Source organism: Salvelinus fontinalis, chromosome 4, assembly GCF_029448725.1.
Source record: "Salvelinus fontinalis isolate EN_2023a chromosome 4, ASM2944872v1, whole genome shotgun sequence".
In the NCBI taxonomy this organism is placed as follows: domain Eukaryota; kingdom Metazoa; phylum Chordata; class Actinopteri; order Salmoniformes; family Salmonidae; genus Salvelinus; species Salvelinus fontinalis.
Window position 1 is genome coordinate 17,335,145 of NC_074668.1, and position 22,218 is coordinate 17,357,362.

General features: G+C 43.1%; 1 protein-coding gene across 15 annotated transcripts in view; it reads right to left on the reverse strand.

Moving 5' to 3' along the window:
* Positions 1-22,218, reverse strand: part of LOC129853206 (cytosolic carboxypeptidase 1-like) — a 43,524-nt gene that overhangs the window by 20,012 nt on the left and 1,294 nt on the right. For 3 of the 15 annotated variants that reach the window (XM_055918975.1, XM_055918970.1, XM_055918974.1), the window contains exons 2-13: positions 21,092-21,262; positions 19,970-20,100; positions 6,868-6,935; positions 6,600-6,671; positions 4,429-4,492; positions 3,778-3,924; positions 3,536-3,667; positions 3,207-3,300; positions 3,083-3,120; positions 2,686-2,888; positions 2,316-2,493; positions 1,510-1,604 (exon numbers count right to left, since the gene is read on the reverse strand). In XM_055918975.1, coding sequence (XP_055774950.1) covers positions 1,510-1,604; positions 2,316-2,493; positions 2,686-2,888; positions 3,083-3,120; positions 3,207-3,300; positions 3,536-3,667; positions 3,778-3,924; positions 4,429-4,492; positions 6,600-6,671; positions 6,868-6,935; positions 19,970-20,100; positions 21,092-21,108 — 1,239 coding nt within the window. In that variant the 5' untranslated portion in view covers positions 21,109-21,262. Of the gene's footprint in view, positions 1-1,509; positions 1,605-2,315; positions 2,494-2,685; positions 2,889-3,082; positions 3,121-3,206; positions 3,301-3,535; positions 3,668-3,777; positions 3,925-4,428; positions 4,493-6,599; positions 6,672-6,867; positions 6,936-13,360; positions 13,620-19,969; positions 20,101-21,091; positions 21,263-21,546; positions 22,193-22,218 lie in introns of those variants that run through there. The other 12 variants (XM_055918973.1, XM_055918972.1, XM_055918971.1 and 9 more) reach the window with 12 other exon arrangements.

Genomic DNA, 22,218 nt, shown 5'->3' on the forward strand with positions numbered 1-22,218 from the left:
GAAGAAATGACACTTTGCTACAATGTAAAGTAGTGAGTGTACAGCTTGTATAACAGTGTAAATTTGCTGTCCCCTCAAAATAACTCAACACACAGCCATTAATGTCTAAACCGCTGGCAACAAAAGTGAGTACACCCCTAAGTGAAAATGTCCAAATTGGGCCCAATTAGCCATTTTCCCTCCCCCGGTGTCATGTGACTCGTTAGTGCTACAAGGTCTCAGGTGTGAATGGGGAGCAGGTGTGTTAAATTTGGTGTCATCGCTCTCACACTCCCTCATACTGACTGGTCACTGGAAGTTCAACATGGCACCTCATGGCAAAGAACTCTTGAGGATCTGAAAAAAATAATTGTTGCTCTACATAAAGATGGCCTGGGCTATAAGAAGATTGCCAAGACCCTGAAACTGAGCTGCAGCACGGTGGCCAAGACCATACAGCGGTTGAACTGGACAGGTTCCACTCAGAACAGGCCTCGCCATGGTCGACCAAAGAAGTTGAGTGCACGTGCTCAGCGTCATATCCAGAGGTTGTCTTTGGGAAATAGACGTATGAGTGCTGCCAGCATTGCTGCAGAGGTTGAAAGGGTGGGGGGTCAGCCTGTCAGTGCTCAGACCATATTCCGTACACTGCATCAAATTGGTCTGCATGGCTGTCGTCCCAGAAGGAAGCCTCTTCTAAAGATGATGCACAAGAAATCCCGCAAACAGTTTGCTGAAGACAAGCAGACTAAGGACATGGATTACTGGAACCATGTCCTGTGGTCTGATGAGACCAAGATAAACTTATTTGGTTCAGATGGTGTCAAGCGTGTGTGGCGGCAACCAGGTGAGGAGTACAAAGACAAGTGTGTCTTGCCTACAGTCAAGCATGGTGGTGGGAGTGTCATGGTCTGGGGCTGCATGAGTGCTGCCGGCACTGGGGAGCTACAGTTCATTGAGGGAACCATGAATGCCAACATGTACTGTGACATACTGAAGCAGAGCATGATCCCCTCCCTTCGGAGACTGGGCCGCAGGGCAGTATTCCAACATGATAATGAAAGAGGAAGAGGACTCCAGTGGCAACCTGTGAAGCTCTGGTGAACTCCATGCCCAATAGGGTTAAGGCAGTGCTGGAAAATTATGGTGGCCACACAAAATATTGACACTTTGGGCCCAATTTGGACATTTTCACTTAGGGGTGTACTCACTTTTGTTGCCAGCGGTTTAGACATTAATGGCTGTGTGTTGAATTATTTTGAGGGGACAGCAAATTTACACTGTTATACAAGCTGTACACTCACTACTTTACATTGTAGCAAAGTGTCATTTCTTCAGTGTTGTCACATGAAAAGGTATACTCAAATATTTACAAAAATGTGAAGGGTGTACTCACTTTTGATATACTGTATGTTTGCATATTACGTCTGTCAGTCTGGTCACTGCAGTGTAACCTTTCCTGTGGTCATTCTGCGGTCAGTCAAACAAGGTGCGGTTTAAATTAAAAGGCTGTGGTCATGGTCACTGTACCCCAGCGTGGCGGTCCTTCTCCTCCATCTCGTTCTCCGTGTCGTTCTCGGCCTCTGCATCCTCATAATTGTCGCTCTCGTCCACCACATCATCCACTAGCAAGCACACACAGGGAAACAGGCAGGGTTAGCATCAATTCCATTTCAAATCAGTCAAGCCAGGAAGTAAAACAGACATTAGTTAACTTTCAGTGTACTTCCTGAATTGAGCCCAAGATGAAGGCGTAACCTGACTGGTTACAGGGGTTAGCGTTTCCAAAAAACAAAGACAATCTTAAGTCCATTAGTAAGCAAAGGATGAACAATAATCAATGCTTAGTTAAATAAAAATTTAAAATGCTAAAGATGATATTTATGATTTCTGGAAACTCACCCCTGATTGGTTGGTTGGATTGTGCACTAGAGAAAGGTGACTGAGAATAAGCAGCCAGGAGTGAGATGAGTGAGAGAGAGCGAGAGCAAGAGAGAGAGCAAGAGAGAGCGCTGGTGTCTTGATTGGCTTGTTGAGTGAGGTGACGTCAATGAACAACTAAGTAGTGTGAAAGTTCTCGAGTTACAGGTCCTTGATGTAGGACAGGGTGTATTATACTGTTAGCAGTGTGACACACTGAGGAGTGTGAGTCAGTAGTGGTTAGGCTGCTGCTATTTATTGTGACAAGTCTTACCCCATGGGGGCTTGGTGTAGAACTGGTAAATGGGTCTTTAGGACGTGTGGAGCGTGAAAGTTAACTGTGTGCAATGACCATTGGGGTGATTTAAGTGGCTCGCAAGTATTGTGAGTGTAGAATGTGTGTGTGTGAGCCTCACCCCCCAGTGGCTGGTTGTAGAGCTGAGCGACTGGCCCTCCTGCGGGTACACAAAGCAGCTGGTGGTGGAAGACACTCTTGATGGTGGACAGAGGGAGGCGGTTCTTGGGGAAGCACTTCCTCATGATGAGGCTGGAGGTGTTGATCAGAGGGTCCAGAGTCCTCACTGGCAGGCACTCCTAACAACAACACATCACCATCATTAATATTAATATTTACCATCATCACCACCATAATCATCAGTGTTGGTGTAATGTAAAAGGTGAGACTCAAGGTGAGGGTGTTGAAGACAGCATTGGGGATAAAGCTAGGAACATAGGAGGGGGGCTGAGACTGAGCTCAGGTTTTGGTAATGTTGTCACCCTACTCACATTGGAGGTGTTATAGAGGATCCTCATCCCATCAGCGTCGATGAAGGCCTTGCGGCCCAGCTTGATGTTGGTGATGTTCTTCAGGCAGCCCAGGATGCCCTTGCGGATGAGTATGTGGCGGTGGCGCGTGTCGTTGCGGTGCCAATCCTGATAGATGTACAGCAGCACGGGCACATGGACCACCGCCCGCTGGGCGTTCGTCTCTGAGGGATGGAGAGAAGAAGGAGTGAGGAAGTGAGCAAGGGAAGGATGTAAGGAGAGAGGGGGAGGGAGGGGGAGAGAGGGAGACTGGTTGATAATAGCCACTGACAATAGCACTGTTATTGAAGAACCATGACAGGACATTGTCCTAAACACTGCAGAGCGAGAGAGCGGGGGAAGAGAGAGAGACACTTACTGGATTTGAGCAAGGCCCCCAGTGTGTCCAGGGATACTCTGTTGAGTAAAAGACAGTCAGAGAAAAGGGTCAAAAACAGCAGCACCCACACCATTCATCCTCAACACATACACACACCACTTACTTCAGCAGACTGGTGTTCTTTTTGCTGTAAGGTCCAATGATTTTGAACATGAGCTCCACCACTCCATTCTTCCCCAGGGACACAGCATTCACAGCTGAAGGCAGACAAACCTCAATGCCCTCAACAATACCACCAGAAAGTAGTTGGCTGTAGTTGAAGTCACACTACAATAGGCTGGGTCAGTAACTGTCAGATGTATGGTTCCTATGGCAACAGCAGGTTGGGTTAGTAACTGTCAGTCAGATGTATGGTTCCTATGGCAACATTAGGTTGGGTTAGTAACTGTCAGTCAGATGTATGGTTCCTACAGTATGTAAGGTCAGACTCACTGTTGGAGGAGTAGACCTGTAGAACCAGCAGACAGGGCAGCAGCAGCTTGTGGTTCTGTAGGTTTTGTTTGAGCAGGTTCACAGTGACATTTAGAGCTCCGTTCAGACGGGCTTTCACACCAAACTTCCTGTCTGGAGAAAGACAGACGTGAAGGGGTGTACATGCTAAAACTGGTATGGATTTAGTTTATGGTAGAAGTTTGAATGACAATGTTGGGGATCCTGGTACAGCGGTAGAGTACCTTTTGGTCCAACCTTGGCCAGGACTGAGTGGAGCTGCAGCATGAACTCCTCGCTAGGGGGAGACTCTTTACTGGCTCTGATGACCAGCTGCAGCAAGATGCCTGTGCCACCCTTGGACACAAACACACCAATCCTGCGACCCCCACCTGGGACAGAGAGACACACACACACACAAACACCTATTACTACAGCCCCCACAAATTGATCAATCACCATTTAAATTTTCACAAGTCAAATGATCCCCATCAGTTTCCACAAAATCAAGCTATCAGTTCAGCTGTTATTGAGGAGAGTTCACACAAACCATGTGACAAAATCTAGTCTGATCTCAACTGGATTCCATTGGTCTGGCAGTGTGACCGGGGAAAAAAAGACGAACAAAATCCTGTTTACATTTTTTTTTTTTAAGATTATTGATCAGTCTCAGATTTTGTGTGAACGGGTTCCAAATTTCTACAACCTGACAATCTACACCAGTTGAAATGAGTCTACATTTTCTCAGATGGTCTGCGTGAACTCAGCACCGCAGTCAAAACCTACCCAATCAAAGCACTGTTTCCACCCAAGACAATTGGCAAATCAGAGAGCAGGACACTCAAACAGAACACCGTTTGCCCCCATTATCCAATTACAGAGCGGTTACCACTTACCCACGGTTAACAGCTCATTCAGAATGTACAAAATGTTCAGGATAGTTTGCAGATCCTGTGTGTTCTATCAAAAACAGAGAGCATGCTGGGTATTACCAACACACTCAATAACACGTGAGCATGGATAAACACATTCATGCGTGCACACACAGACAGACAGCCATTCATGCACACACCACCAAATCTACGCATACACACAAACCTTCTCACTTAGGTTTCAGTCTCTACAAATAGGAATGGCTTTTCCCCAACTCATAAATTGATCTGTCATCAAGTAGTATATAAAGACATAGGGAGATATAACTAGACGGGGAGATTTAAAAGCCACTGGCAAAACCAAGTGTGTGCTATGTAAACTGTATTTCGGGAGGACAATTATTTCCAATACTTTTAGGATACCATGACGTTGATAGTAGGGCTGGGCGATATAGCCAAAATATTATATCATGGTATTTAAAAAAAAAATTGGCCGGTATTTTTAGTGGCAACACATACATTCTAAGTGATTTCAATGAGTCTTTCTCCATTCTGATTGTTTTATACTGTTCAATTCAACTTCAACCAAAACAAATTTCAGCACCTTTATCATTTCTGCATTTCCTGCACTCAATTGCAATGATGGAAAAAGTATACTTGAGTAAAAAAAAATGGAAAAAGTATACTTGAGTGTCATACTTGAGTAAAAGTAAAGATACATTAATAGAAAATGACTCAAGTAAAAGTCACCCAGTAAAATACTACTTGAGTAAAAATCTAAAAGTATTTGGTTTTAAATAAACTTACGAATCAGAAGTAAATGTAATTGATCAAATGTACTTAATTATCAAAAGTATAAATAATTTCAAATTCCTTATATTAAGCAAACCATACGGCACAATGTTCTTGTTTTTTTAAAATTTACGAATAGCCAGGGGCACACTCCAACACTAAGACATAATTTACAAACAACGCATTTGTGTTCAGTGAGTCCTCAAGATCAGAGGCAGTAGATGACTAGGGATGTTCACTTGACAAGTGCGTGAATTGGACCATTTTCCTGTCCTGCTAAGCATTCAAAATGTAACGAGTACTTTTAGGTGTCAGGGGAAATGGTCCAATTAATGTAAAAAGTACAGTATTTTCTTTAGGAATGTAGTGAAGTAAAAGTTGTCAAAAATAAAAAATAGTAAAGTACAGATACCAAAAAAAACAACTTAAGTAAAAATACTTTCAAGTACTACTTAAGTACTTTACACCACTGCTCAATTGAGATAACTTCCACACTGCCACGTAGGGCTGCACTATATGTGCAAATAATCTAGGACTTATTTTTAACCAAATGTTGCAATTGCAATTTGACTTGTGAATTAGAGCAAAACTATTGGAATCATGGAAATAGAATGAGAATATAGAATATAATAGTGGGCACTTTGAATACAGTGTGTTTGAGACAATTAATTAAAATGCCAGGGAGGAGTAATTGTGACATGGTAAGAACTAAAGTGTTGATGAGTGTTTCCTAGGGGACCCTATAAGCTTCGGCTATAGTGCATGTTTTCTCTTAGCTACTTCATGTAGCTAACATATTCTTGCTTTGCATATTCCTCTCGATTTAGAAGATACTGTTGCACAAACATGCTGATTTAGGTATACAGTACACCATCACTGGTATTATCAGGCTGTATTAGCTAGCTACGTTTGCTCTTACTCAGTACATTTATTAGCTAGCTATTAGCATTAGCGGCTATCAATTAGCATCTCAAAAGATTTAGGGCAACATGCTATGAAAAGACAAACTAGCTGTTTGCTGATGCAAGAAACACAAACAAAGTGTCATTATAGAACGCTAGTGGATTTATATTAAGAAGCAAAGTGAAAACAGCATTGTTGTCATCAACATTGTTGCATGTGCTGCATTGATCATGCAGACTGAACGCAAGTGCCTTGTGGTTGAGAAACATCAAATGCACTCCTTGAGTGAAAGGGGGCATGGCTAGGTCTGTGTGGAAAGTGGCACGGAGAGAAAGAGCGGAGCGAGATGACTCAAGTAGCGAAATAAACTATAAAAATTGACATTACACATGGCGTATCACATTTAACAAACCAAACATTCAAATACCGTTACAGAAGGTAAAGTAAAAACCCATACCGGCCAGCCCTAGTTGATAGTTATTGTTATAAGTGAGTTGTACCCTTTCACACGACTGAACCAAGCTGTACAGTACTGGCCTGGTTACGCATCCACCATACTTGCTGGACAAGTGCTAAAAAAGGCAAACTGAAAATAAATTAATAACGCCAGCACAATATTCCTTGTTATGAATGTGTTAGTCTCCTTATTCCCTCTCCTTATTATGTTGTGGTATTGTATAGTATCAAAATATGGAGTTAAATTAGTGACATGTAAGCTCGATTTTTGGCACTAACTTAACTCTATAGTGGAATGCGGCGGAAACTCACCTCCAAAGTCGCCAGGATAACCTCCATGCCACTGGAGCCCTTGGACATGATCTCCTTCCGTGTCTTCTCTGTAACACAAAGAGGGACCTTAGTTACATTACATTTCCCTCCACTATGTTAGCGTTTACAAATAGGCTACTGTAATACAAGTAATCATCATCATCATCATCATGCTGGCCTTTTTACCATGCCATTTCTTAATCAAATATCAGAGTTCATGTGAAAGTGAGTAGTAGTGTATAAGCAAAGATAAAAATAACATTCAGTGCCTTCGGTGCCTTATTCAGACCCCTTTACTTTTCCCACATTGTTATGTTACAGCCTTATTCTAAAATGTATTAAATCGTTTTTTCCCCCTCATCAATCTACACACAAGACCCCATAATGTCAAAGCAAGAACAGGTTTTTAGAAATTTGTGCAAATATATATATATATATTTTTTTTTTAAATAAACCTAAATAGACCCTTTACTCAGTACTTTGTTGAAGCACTTTAGGCAGCGAATACAGCCTCAAGTTATTGGGTATAACACTACAAGCTTTGGCACACCTGTATTTGGGGAGTTTCTCCCATTCTTCTCTGCAGATCCTCTCAAGCTTGGTCAGGTGGGATGGGGAGCATCGATGCACAACTATTTTCAGGTCTCTCCAGAGATGTTTGATCAGGTTCAAGTCCGGGCTCTGGCTGGTCCACCCAAAGACATTCAGAGACTTGTCCCGAAGCCACTCCTGCATGGTATTGGCTGTGTGCTTAGGGTCAATGTCCTGTTGGAAGGTGAAACTTCGCCCCAGTCTGAGGTCGTCTGTACTTTGCACTGTTCATCTTTCCCTCAATCCAGACTACTCTCCCAGTCCCGTCGCTGAAAAACATCCCCACCACATGTTGCTGCCACCACCATGCTTCACCGCAGGGATGGTATTGGCCAGGTGATGAGCGGTGCCTGTTTTCCTACAGACGTGGCGCTTCGCATTCAGGCCAAAGAGTTCAATCTTGGTTTCATCAGACCAGAGAATCTTGTTTCTCATGGTCTGAGAGTCCTTTAGGTGCCTTTTTTTTTTCACAGAATCGTGGCTGATGACATGGATATTCAGCTAGCAGGATATACGCTGCACTGGCTAGATAGAACAGCACACTCCGGTAAGACAAGGGGGGAGGGTCTGTGCATATTTGTAAACAGCTTGTGCATGAAATCTAAGGAAGTCTCTCGATTTTTCTCACCTGAAGTAGAGCATCTTATGATAAACTGTAGACCACACTATTTGCCAATTGAGTTATCTATACTTTTTGTGGCTGTTTATTTACCACCACAGACAAATGCTGGCACTAAGGGCGCACTCAGTCAGCTGTATAAGGAAATAAGCAAACCGCTCACCCAGAGGCGGCGCTCCTAGTGGCCAGGGAATTTAATGCAGGGAAACTTAAATCAGTTTTACCTAATTTCTATCAACATGTTAAAATGAGCAACCAGAGGAGAAAAAAATTCTAGATCACCTGTACTCCACACACAGAGACGTGTACAAAGCTCTCCCTCGCCCTCCATTTGGTAAATCTGACCACAATTCTATCCTCCTGATTCCTGCTTACAAGCAAAAATTCAAGCAGGAAGCACCAATGACTCGGTCTATAAACAAGTGGTCAGATGAAGCAGATGCTAAACTACAGGACTGTTTTGCTATCACAGACTGAAACATGTTCAGAGATTCTTCAGATTACATTGAGGAGTACACCACATCAATCACTGGCTTTATCAATAAGTGCATTGAGGACGTCGTCCCCACAGTGACTGTACATACATACATTTACATTTACATTTAAGTCATTTAGCAGACGCTCTTAACCAGAGCGACTTACAAATTGGTGCATTCACCTTAAGATATCCAGTGGAACAGCCACTTTACAATAGTGCATCTAAATCTTTTAAGGGGGGGGGGGGTCAGAAGGATTACTTTATCCTATCCTAGGTATTCCTTAAAGAGGTGGGGTTTCAGGTGTCTCCGGAAGGTGGTGATTGACTCCGCTGTCCTAGCGTCGTGAGGGAGTTTGTTCCACCATTGGGGTGCCAGAGCAGCGAACAGTTTTGGAGAACGGTGGCGCGGCGGACGAGAATAGCTGGCTAGCTAGCCTCGATAGTTACTCTAAACTACACAATTATCTTAGATACAAAGACAACTATGTAGCTAGCTAACACTACACTAATCAAGTCGTTCCGTTGTAATGTAATAGTTTATACAGTGCTGCTATTCGGTGGCTAGCTGGCTTGCTAGCAGTGTTGTCTACGTTACGTTAGAAGGACGAAAATAGCTGGCTAGCGAACCTCGATAATTCCTCTAAACTACACAATTATCTTAGATACAAAGACGGCTATGTAGCTAGCTAAGATCAAACAAATCAAACCGTTGTACTGTAATGAAATGAAATGAAATGTAATACTACCTGTGGAGCGAAGCGGAATGCGACTACATACCCCAACCAGAAGCCATGGATTACAGGCAACATTCTCACTGAGCTAAAGGGTAGAGCTTCAACTTTCAAGGTGCGGGACTCTAACCCGGAAGCTTATAAGATATCCTGCTAAGCCCTCCGACAAACCATCAAACAGGCAAAGCGCCAATACGGGGCTAAGATTGAATCGTACTACACCGGCTCTGACGCTCGACTTATGTGGCGGGGCTTGCAAACTATTACAGACTACAAAAGGGAAGCACAGCCGTGAGCTGCCCAGTGACACGAGCCTACCAGACGAGCTAAATCACTTCTATGCTTGCTTCGAGGCAAGCAACACTGAGGCATGTGTAACCGATGTGAAATGGCTAGCTAGTTAGCGGTGGTGCGCGCTAATAGCGTTTCAATCGGTGACGTCACTCGCTTTGAGACCTTGAAGTAGTGGTTCCCCTTGCTCTGCAAGGGCCGCGGCTTTTGTGGAGCGATGGGTAACGATGCTTCGTGGGTGACTGTTGTTGATGTGTGCTGAGGGTCCCTGGTTCGCGCCCGGGGCGAGGGGACGGACTAAAGTTAAACACATGCATGAGAGCATCAGCTGTTCCGGATGACTGTGTGATCACGCTCTCAGTAGCCGACATGAGTAAGACCTTTAAACAGGTCAACATTCACAAGGCCGCAGGGCCAGACGGATTACCAGGACGTGTGCTCCGGGCATGTGTTGACCAACTGGCATGTGTTGACCAACTGGCAGGTGTCTTCACTGACATTTACAACATGTCCCTGATTGAGTCTGTAATACCAACATGTTTCAAGCAGACCACCATAGTGTTCTTGGGCACAGGGACTAAGGCAACCTGCCTAAATGACTACAGACCCGTAGCACTCACGTCCGTAGCCATGAAGTGCTTTGAAAGGCTGGTAATGGCTCACATCAACACCATTATCCCAGAAACCCTAGACCCACTCCAATTTGCATACCGCCCAAACAGATCCAGAAATTATGCAATCTCTATTGCACTCCACACTGCCCTTTCCCACCTGCACAAAAGGAACACCAACGTGAGAATGCTATTCATTGACTACAGCTCAGCGTTCAACACCATAGTACCCTCAAAGCTCATCACTAAGCTAAGGATCCTGGGACTAAACACCTCCCTCTGCAACTGGATCCTGGACTTCCTGACGGGTCCTGACCTATCCCTCAACGTAACCACGACTAAGGAGATGGTTGTGGACTACAGGAAACGCCCCCATTCTCATCAACGGGGCTGTAGTGGAACAGGTTGAGAGCTTCAAGTTCCCTGGCGTCCACATCACCAACAAACTAGAATGGTCCAAACACACCAAGACAGTCGTAAAGAGGGCACGACAAAGCCTATTCCCCCTCGGGACAATATAAAGATTTTGCATCGGTCCACAGAAGGTTCTACAGGGCGTACTGCCCAGTACATCACTGTGGCTAAGCTGCCTGCCATCCAGGACCTCTAAACCAGGCGGTGTCAGAGGAAGAACCTAAAAATTGTCAAAGACCCCACCCACTCCAGTCATAGACTGTTCTTTCTACTACCGCATGGCAAGCGGTACCGGAGCGCCAAGTCTAGGACCAAAAGGCTTCTCAACAGCTTTTACCCGCAAGCCATAAGACTCCTGAACAGGTAATCAAATGGCTACCTGGACTTTGCATTGTGTGTGTGTGTCCCCAACCCCTCTACACTGCTGCTACTTTCTGATTACCATATATGCATAGTCACTAACTATACATTAGTCTACATACTACATCAATTAGCTCGACTAACCGGTGCCCCCACACATTGGCTACCCAGACTTTCTGCATTGTGTCCCCCCACCCACCAATCCCTCTTTTACGCTACTGCTACTCTGTTTATCATATATGCATAGTCAATTTAACCATACCTACATGTACATACTACCTCAATTAGCACGCCTGTACAAAGCCTCGCTACTGTTATTATTCACTGTATTTTTACTGTTGTTTTTTATTTCCTTACTTATCTATTGTTGTTCACCAAATACCTATGTTTTACTTAAAAATTGCACTGTGGTTAGGGCCTGTAAGTAAGCATTTCACTGTAAGGTGAACACCGGTTGTACACCTACACCTGTTGTATTCGGCGCACGTGATAAACTTTGATTTGGTCAAACTCCAAGCGGGCTGTCATGTGCCTTTTACTGAGGAGTGGCTTCCGTCTGGCCACTCTATCATAAAGGCCTGAATGGTGAAGTGCTGCAGGGATGGTTGTCCTTCTAGAAGGTTCTCCCATCTCCACAGAAGAGCTCTGTCAGAGTGACCATCGGGTTCTTGGTAACCTCCCTGACCAAGGCCCTTCTCCCCCGATTGCTCAGTTTGGACAAGCAGCCAGCTATAGGAAGAGTCTTGGTGGTTCCAAACTTATTACATTTAAGAATGATGGGAGGACACTGTGCTTGGGGACCTTCAATGCTGCGGACATTTTTTGGTAGCCTTCCTCAGTTCTGTGCCTCGACACAATCCTGTCTCGGACCTCTACGGACAATTCCTTTGACCTCATGCCTTAGTTTTTGCTCTGACAGGTGGACTCCAATCAAGTTGTAGAAACATCTCAAGGATTATCAATGGAAACAGGATGCACCTGAGCTCAATTTTGAGTCTCATAGCAAAGGGTCTGAATACTTATGTAAATAAGGTATCTTTTAAACCTGTTTTCACTTTGTCATTATGGGGTATTGTGTGTAGATTGATGAAGTAAAATATGAATGTAATCCATTTTAGAATAAGGCTGTAACGTAACAAATTAAGCAATATTTTCCTCCCCAATGATGGGTTGAAGTCAAACCTATGCCTCTGCCTGCCATAGATTCTCTCTGAAACACTAACCACACAGATGGACAAGACACTCCAGCAACCTCTCCGTGACGGCTCCTCAACAATTTGTAAAAATACTAGCGGGGTCTCACTCACACACAAAAAAACCAACGGAGCAAAAACTAATGTGTGCCCCAATGTATACCCTCCGGCGTAGAAACCTACAGAAATAACAGAAAGTCTAGGAACGCAAACAAAATAAGGCCTATAAAACTCAGTCAACAGCACCCAGGGCAGCTCATATCCCATCAAATAGAGTCACACCACCCGGACCAATAAATGGTTGATGGAGCGGACCTTATGAACACCAGGATGAATGGGAATATGGAGATGAAAAGTGTGAAACATCCCCCCTCTGATTTATAGGCTCATAAATAAAGCACACGTCACAAATCAGGTTTCAGCACTGGGGCAGCCAACATGTGCATACACAGACCCACACGTACACCCACACAGACTCCCTGGTGCATAATTCAGCTTCACAAGACCCGGTCCAGTCTCTCATATATTCCCCAGCGCACACACACACACTTCAACAGTCAGTGGCTATGAGAAAAAGTGACCTCTAAAATCATTTCTGTCATAGACTTTTTAAAGCTCCTCGAAAACAAAAACAATAGCTCACAGCTGATCCTGAAAAACAAAACAAATTAAGAATGCAAATACCTATCAAAAAATTCATCAAGTAAAATAAACGTAATGGTTCAAATCAAATGTTACAAATGTTACTATCCAATGGCTTCACTGTAACAGTCTTGTAATAGGAAAGTAAGGACCTCTATTATGGGCATGGGTGTTATGATATTCATGTTGTGTTATCTGCACAAGAAATAACCAATACAAGGGTTTTATTGGTTATTGAAGTAATCTACAGGATAATAGAATACAGTGGGGTTTACACTGACATATTGGCTGGCAAGGTGAACCGTAAACACTTCAGAAATCAGTTAAACTTTACACAACTTTATTTTAATAACAGAGTAGTGATTTTAATTTGTGCAAATACAAGATTTGCAGATTCTATAGAAACCTTTGTCCCACTGAACAGTAGCCTAGCTGCACAAACTGCTCAAAGCAGTAGCTACAGTAGCTGTGGTAGATCTAATGGTGTTCTGCACTACAGGGGCTGCACAACTGTAGTGCTTTCTTCCTCATCCCCCAGTCTCAGTCGCAGTCCCATTCCTTACCTGGGGAGGTGGATCGCTCTGCGGGCTCCGCCAAACGGCTAGATCTCTCCGTGTATCTATATTCCATCTTCCCCAGAGGTAGGATCCCCCCAAACAGCCAGGAGTACACTGAAGCTAACCGCCCCCAAGCCCAACCAGGATAGAACACAGCTCTTAGCACCTCCTCCTGCACGTGCACTCTAAAAGTTTAGACCTAGAAGGCTACAACACTACCCAGCATCCACTCAGCATTCAAGCCCAGACCGATGGTCAGGCAGACCAGACTGCGTTCCAGCCATGCAGACAGCACCTCCTATGCATACAGTGAGCACAATACCCAGGCATGGATAGAAAGATAGGAGGCAGTTGTCCTTTTATCTCGCTCTCCCTCCCGATGGATACAGTTCCATATCACAATATTATTTTGGACGATATTACGTCGATACTTTGACTGCAAATGTATTTCGTTTTTGCTAGGTAGCGTTAGCTAGCGCTAATCGGCAGTACTTGTACAAAAACACTTATTTTTTCATCCAATAGCTTGTTCTCCATCTTCTTTTTAAAATAGCAAGCCAACATGTTTTCAGCACTTATTTCCATGACTGATTATGGAAATAAGTGACGCGTCTCTCTGCAGCAGGCATATAGAGAGCAATATCTTTGGAACATCAAATTGCAATAAAATGAACAGTATCAAATCGCCAGTGTTTCCACTGCAGTTATATGTTTATAAAATCTGTAACATGAAAAAATATTTATGCTTGAAAAGTCCACATTGACTTTGTTGGCAAACAAAACGAGTAACGAATAGAAAAATCAGATTACCCCATAGTAGACTAGTTTACATCTACAGTATTTACTTAGAACACACAACAACAAGCCGACCTATGCAATATAAATATTCCTCGAGGCACATTCAAGTTATGAGTGCCATAGGGAGGGAAACATGCAGTCAATGCACAACAATTCTTGCAATCACGGGGAAAACAGCCTTTGTTTAAAAGAGGGGGATCCCAGCTTTCCATTCCTACTTTCTTATTTCTCAACTCCTAAATATGCTCGAACTGTACTATTTTAAACCCCGTTTTTATCAGCAGCATGGTAAGCATGTTACTTGCGCACCAATTTTCTGTGAGTGCATAGGGGAGAGGGGCTAAATGTAACTTGGGTCAATTGTAGGACATCTTCGGTTAAAAATGCCACCCTACTTCAAAATGACTGTTTTGGACTGACTTAAATTGTGATGAGACAGATTAAATTTTTAGTTGAGCAAGAGTAGTGGCAACAATGGAAAGTGTTGGGGGAAGAAACAGTGACATGAAGAGGTTTCTGTGAGAAGTACAGGCAGGGGGAACGTTACCCCGGGTTGCGAGTTACCCCTAGTTAGTCTAACAGGTAGGCCTGCAAAATAGACTGTGTTTATGCACGTTTTTTGGGACATAAAACTAATCAATAGGATGCTAACTAGTCAAAAGATCACATTTGGGATCTAGCTAATTATTTTATTTAACTAGGCAAGCCAGTTAAGAACAAATTCTTATTTACAATGATGGCCTACTCCGGCCAAACCCGGACAACGCTCATTGTCATTGTATGCTGTAGCGTTAAGATGTCCCTTCACTGGAACTAAGGGGCCTTGCCCGAACCAGGAAAACAGGCCCAGACCATTATTCCTCATCCACCAAACTATGGATAGGGTGGCAGGCAGCCTAGCGGTTAGAGCGTTGGGACAATAACCGCAAGGTTGCTGGTTCAAATACACGAACCGCCATGGTGAAAAATCTGCCGATGTGCCATTGAGCAAGGAACTTTACCATAATTTGCGCCAGAGGTGCTTTACTACTATGGCCGACCCTGTAAAACAACTAATTTCACTGCACCTATCTCTATCTGGTGTATGTGACAATAAAACATGTTTGTTATTATATCCATGGTCCAATATGTTAAAATAATTTAAACAAATAATTGTACCAAAATTATATTGGGTTCATTTCTGTAGGTGGAAATTATATTTTATACATTTACTTCATTAATTTTGGAGTAGAATGTCCTTTTAAAAAGTCCCCAGAACTGTCCTTCAGTACTTCTATATAAAAATGATCCTGGGGGGATTCACGGACCCGCACCACAACCCCCCCCCCCAAAAAACATTGAGAGGAAACTGGAGGAAATTAATTACATACTATGCTGTTTTTTACTTAAATATTTTTACTCATACAAACTTGTCTTGTGTGACTTAGTCATACATCTGAGCGTACAGATTTATGAGCTATTTGGGTGCGACCACAGTATGTGACCTCCTGTGTCTACAATCGGCAGGAATTCAGCCATGTGGGAATTGCACGGAGGAACAGAGAATGGTGGCGATATCAGCTTTCTTGATCTGCACAGATGAGACAAATTATTTCTTACAACTCTGTTCCCCGGCCCCGTTTCTGCACATCTGCTAACTGTTACATAGATAAGAGGATTTACTTTCTATAAAAGGAGAGAGCCAACTTTATTCGTTGGGCTTTCAACCCTGAACTATTTGAGTGATTGATGATTGCTCCATTTTTGCAAATCTTATAATAAAGTTGTTTGAAGAATCTAGTCTCTCTAGAATTTCCACGACAAAACAATCTAATCGAAATACATATAATCATGATAATTTGGTGCCAATATGTATTTGGTGTCGATACATGTGCTTTTCTCACAATTCTATATCATATACCAAGGTCCCTGACTATTCTATACCCTAATGATGACTGTGTGAAACAGGTCTGGATGTCTCCCAAGTGGGGCTGACCGTGTCAGGGTGTGGCCGGAGGCCGAGCCCGAGAAGAGCTGTAGCATGCAGGAGTCAGGACCACAAAGATTTATCACTGCAAGAGGGACGTCCCACCAAGAGAGACACGCTCACGTTTCAACACGCACCGCTGCTCTGATTTCAGCTAGAAACTACAGCTGTGAGACAGCATTCCCTCTCTAGAAGACTATATTTCCATAAGACACATACAGTATCATGTTTTTTTGATTGAAAACCTATTTGAGCAACAACAACCAAATAGATAATGTGATGACCTTCAATGAATCCAAAAGTGCTGAAGCGTGACTTCTACTGGCTACATCAGACATCGGAAAGTCTTTGCTGCCCATGTTCAAAGAAACAGATCTAAAACAAAGAGGTGTAATGGCTGAAAGCCAAGTTTTGCTAAGTGGCTATGAGCTTAGAATGAAGAACTTGATCCAGCCAAGTGACCTCTACATCAGTGGAGGCTGCTGAGGGGAGGACAGCTCAGAATAATGGCTTGAACGGTGTGAATAGAATGGCATCCAACACATGGAAATCATGTGTGATGCATTTGATTCCATTCCACTCCAGCTGTTATCCATGAGCCCGTCCTCCCCAATTAAGGTGCCACCAACCTCCTGTGCTCTACATCTAACTCAACTTGGCACGAAAAACCAATCCATGTGTTAATGCTGATCTTGAAGTGATCTTCAATCAATGTTGACATCCAGTTCTCTCGTTTCCATTTTCAAAGTCTCAACTTTGCTCTAGTGCCACAAACCTAGCACCACTGACCCTTGTCATCACAACAGATGTCTATATATGGATGGGAGTGTCCACAACACAGCTGTGTCATGCGAGTCTCTGACATTTATATTTCTCGCTATGCCATTTATCTCAATAGCAAAAGGCCAATGTGTTTTTTTCCCAAACAGTATCACATTGCTGACTAATGAACGAAGTGACGGGATCTCACTTTCTCCATCAGCTGTTGACCCAGCAGTCTTCCCTCGGAATGATGTGATACACCAGATTAGTTGTAAGGCTTTTCTTTTTTCTGAAGCAGTCGCCCTATACAGCATAACGACATGTAAATGTTTGTTATTCACTCAAACCAGGACCTGTGTGTGTGTGCGCACACACACACACTCGATGGCCTTCCTCAGTGCAGTATGTCTGGGAAGATTCGCTGAGGGGTGCTGGCTGGGTAATTATAAACTGAGTGAAACAGCTTTTCCTCAAATGTCAGATTCTCTGTGACGTAAGAGCCAGCAGGGGGGTGGGAAGGAGGAAGGATTAAGAGGAACTCACATTGGTGAGGGAGGAGGGCAGTCCAAGAGGGGTGGAGGGTGTCAGGTATCACTCCCAATGGGGCAGAGAGTTGAGCAATCACTGGGTGGGGGGGCCCAGTTACAGAGCTAACCGTCCCTCTGCTAAAATGTTTCCACCACTAAAGACATGCAACAAGCCATCCTAGGACAACCACCCCAAATATCTACCCACTAACATCCCAACACTCCTTTCACCCTCGTAAATCTTCCCTGACCAACTGAAACACATACCCTTTGATGTCACCAAACATCTACTTAGCCGCCCAAATACCTTTTGACCTATTCACATATCCTATAGGCTGTCACTTGACCACAGTCCTCATCTACCCAGAGATGCTAAAGACAGGCTACAGGACAGTAAGTGGTCAGCTCTACATCAACTTTACTGACTTCCAGAAGGCTTTTGACAGCATCCACCACGAAAGCCTGTGGAAGAGCTTATGAAGTTATAGCTATCCTACCCATATTTTGAACATCATGAAACAGTTCTACAGCAAATTGTTCATGCACACAAACACAAGCTTTGCTGTAAAGTCCGGAGGTCGTCAGGGATGTGTGATGTCAGCACTACTCTTCAACCTTGCCATAGACTGGGTCATGCGGCAACTAACATAATAAAATTACATTTAAATTTTAAAAAACAAGATCAGGTAAGAGGAATTACGATGGACCTTGTATTCATCTCCAGAAGACCTTGACTTTGCTGATGACCAGGATGTTTTATCACACACACACCAACAAAACTCACCAACAACTACCCTACAAGAAAAAAAACTGAGATGCAAGTCAGACTGGTTATTAACTGCAAGACAATGGTCATGCCCATCAACACAGCAACAAAAAAAAGAAAGAAAAGGAACATGACCTGGAGTTAATTGACAAAGTTTTACATACCTAGGGAGCACCATCTGCCATGACAGTGTACCAGCACTAGGATCAACAAAGAACAAACGACTAGTGATGACTATATATCGCATTGACAATATCGCAATATCCTTTTTACGTTAGTTGGCTGTACCTACACCAAAACAGTATTTTTCCTTCCTAGCTTGTTGTCAATCTTCTTTTAAATAGGGAGCAAATTTGTTTTCAGCACTTTTATTTCCATGACTGCTCAAAACTTTCTCAAGGTTCTCTGTCTTGTCCCTCTGCAGCCAACATTTGGTGAGCAACATGTTTGGAACATCGAATCGCAATAAAATCACAGTATCAAATCGCAATACATATCATATCGGCACCTACGTATCGTGATAATATTGTATTGTCAGGTCGCTGGCAATTCCCAGCCCAACAAACAACCTTCAAAGTTCAAACTAATTTTAAGATCAAGACAACACAAAACTCAATATCTACCAGAGCGGTTTACTAACAACACTTCTAGGAGCAGGCTTATAAGGTTATTCTAAGTGCTGAAAATGACCAAAAAATATATACACCTTCCACACAACTTGTCTCCAAAGAATCATGAACGGCATCTGGACTCCAGAAGGAAGGCCCAAGACAACATGGTGGATAACCATAGAGAATGAGCTACAACAACATCAGCACTAGAGTTGAGGTACAGAGGAGAAGATGGCCAAGACAACCTTTGATAATGCTATATGTGCCAGCTGGAATAACAGGGGTGAGTGAGTGAATGTCATGTGTGCATAATACTGTAAGTAATGAGAGTAATACTGTAATGGAGTTGAGCTGAAGGGAGGTGCAGCCATGAGAAGAATACAAATAATGTTGAAGTGTTGTTATGAGCCGTTGTTGGGGTTTGGCGACGCAGGTGAGGTATAGGTTTGGAGCAGGTGTAATGCAGCCACAAAGGTACAGATGTAGGATCATAATTTGAGCCAGTTTGCTACAGCAGGGAAATAATCCTGCAGCAACAGAAAATATGAATTATTATTTGGATTATAATTAAATTGACATTTTTGTAGGGGTCGATACATTTTTCATTTGGGAAAATCAAGTCTGAAGCCTCAAATACATTACAACTTTAAAATGTCCTGCATTGCAGGAAAGTTATACTACAACAGGGTGATCAAATTAAGATCCTACATCTGTAGCACAAGTGCCTCAACTTGACTTGTTTGAGTGGTTCCACAAAGACATGCGATACAGGTATGATCAGATATGTATGTTATACAAATATGATAGGGTGCAGCTATTATCAGGCTGTATTGCCAGCAATCATTCAGTGTGAGCTAGAGATGCTGTGAAATTCCACCAAGTAGACTGGCAAAATGTGTGCAGCTTAATTATACTTTTTTTGAACAAGCGTTTATTAGAGGCTAGCGTTTATTTGCAAAAATGTGAAATTATACCCAGCTATTACAAGAAACAGGCACTTGTTGGAGACTCAGCGTTTAATGGAAGTTTTACGGTTTGCTGACTCTAATATAGGATATTATTTCCCATTGGCCTTTATGGCATGGTTTCAGCAACTATATGGTCAATGAGTAACAGGCTAGCTTGATCAGCTAGGCTCAGTGAGTGTGAAAGGGGTAGTATACAGTAGGCTAGCACTCTTCTCACCTTGAGTCTGTATGAGGTGAAGGACCTTGGCAGTGATCTGCCTGGCGATCTCAGGGTCCACCAGCATGGACTCCCTGTTCAGCTTCTCCAGCTGGCCAAACAACATCAGCACCCTGGAATTACTGGGAATGCTGGGAGAGAGAGAGAGAGAGAGGTTTAATACTTGACACATAGCCGGACATGATCAGCCCATGCTCTCATAAAGCAAATATTTTCCGTATTACGCCCTAATGAACATGACCCTGCTCTATGGTTATATTAAGCTCATAAGGGGCAATGAGGTCAAAGGTCACTTTGGAATGACAACAGCCATGGGAGAGTGAATCAAAATGTAGAAATAGACCCAATGTCTCTCATATGACCTTATAAAGAAAGACAGTGAGAGATGCACACAGACAGACAGAGAAAAAAGAGAGACAAACAAACTCACAGACCAAAATACAGTGAGAGAGGGAGATGGAGTGAGATACTGCCCAAACAAATCTACCAAAGCAAAAATACACATGCGCATACATATACCTTCATGCATTACTAACACACACAGACACATTAGTTAGGCTAAAGAGAACAGACATTCACACTCAGTCAAACATTCTGCCAAGGCCTTACAAGAGGGTAAACATTGACTGTTTTCAGAGTTCATAGTTTATCAAAATGTAGCCTAGAAATTGTGCTTTGCCATTGAAATGTTAGGCCTTCTTACTATAGGGAAAAAAGCTAATGATTACAGGTGGAGAAGCAAAAATAGGCTAGCTTCTGCCTCAGTGTCTGGCGACGCAAGACTAAGGCTAAAGTGATAATAGGCTAGTTATTACAAGGCCCCAAAAAGTGATTGACCCCCAAACAGTAATGTTTGACAGAGGAACCCAACAATAGCTAGGGTCAAGATGGTATCATGACAGGCCCTAGCAAGTTTAATGATCTGTGGTGTTGCTGTCCTAAGACTGACCTTACAGTGTCACAAGACATAGAGCAAACAAGAGAAGAGTGTAGCATATGAGGGCAAGGGGCAGTGTGTGAGAGACTAAGAGAATCTGGCAGAAACACTTGTGTTCACACACACACACACATGCGTATCACAGAGAAAGAACCTGGCGCATGTGTTCAAGACTGGTTACTCACCCTTTCTCAGTGGTCATGTTGTGCTTATTCAGCGTAATCTGGCCAGGCTGTTGTGCTTATTCAGCGTAATCTGGCCAGGCTGTTGTGCTTATTCAGCGTAATCTGGCCAGGCTGTTGTGCTTATTCAGCGTAATCTGGCCAGGCTGCCCATCTGTCAAGTGTGTTGCAAATCTTCATTGACAACAACAGAACTAGAGTTAGCACAACGGCGAAATCAGCTAGACAGCTAACTAGCAGTGACTGACTGGTTTACGAGATAACTGGCTGGCGAGCTAAGGACTTCACAGCCCACATTGCACCTGCTCAGTCAGTGTCCATTCAGTTTGCTAGCTGACGTTAACGTAGCTAGATAATTTAACATTCCTGCTAATTTGGCTACCTAGCTAGACATAAATTTGTAAACAATGACATGTACTAGCCATGCAAAATACTTCAAACAAATACATTTTTCGAACCTATATTGAAAGGAATTGTTGTCCCATTAGGGCGAGCCAATTCATAGACGTATTTGTGTTGCCTGAAAAGCCCCGACGTTATGATACAAACCCCCTACTCGGTTGGAGAAATTAGGGTCCGGACCTTGACTTGGGCTGTAGAAACGAGGCCTTGACGAGAACAGGAAAAATCGAAAATCTAACAGTAATCTGCACCGCACAGTCATGTTGTCAACAAGGCAGCATGATGCATTGATCAGAAACATACATATCACCCACCAGTGTGAAAACACAGAATCGTACCAGAGAGAAAGAGGCAAATCGAGAAGTTTTACTTTTTAAAAATCTGTCCACGAAAATAAGACTACGAAGTGAGGAAATGTTGTATGGAGGTTAATTATAGTGTCGAATTTGGTTTAAAAAAATGGAATTGCTAATTTGCTACATGAGGCGTATTTGATCGAATATAAATGTCGTATTGTTACAAATGCACTGATATAAGTGGACGCACGTGTCATTTCGGCAAATTCTGGAAAATAAACAGGTTATATCAGGTTGTGCCTGTTGTCATAGAGATAGAGGATTCATCATGGATATAACCTGATTTAGCATGTACTTTGCCAAATTATTATTATTATTTCTATTATAACTAGGGAAGTCAGGTAAGAACAAATTCAAATTTGTATTTACAAT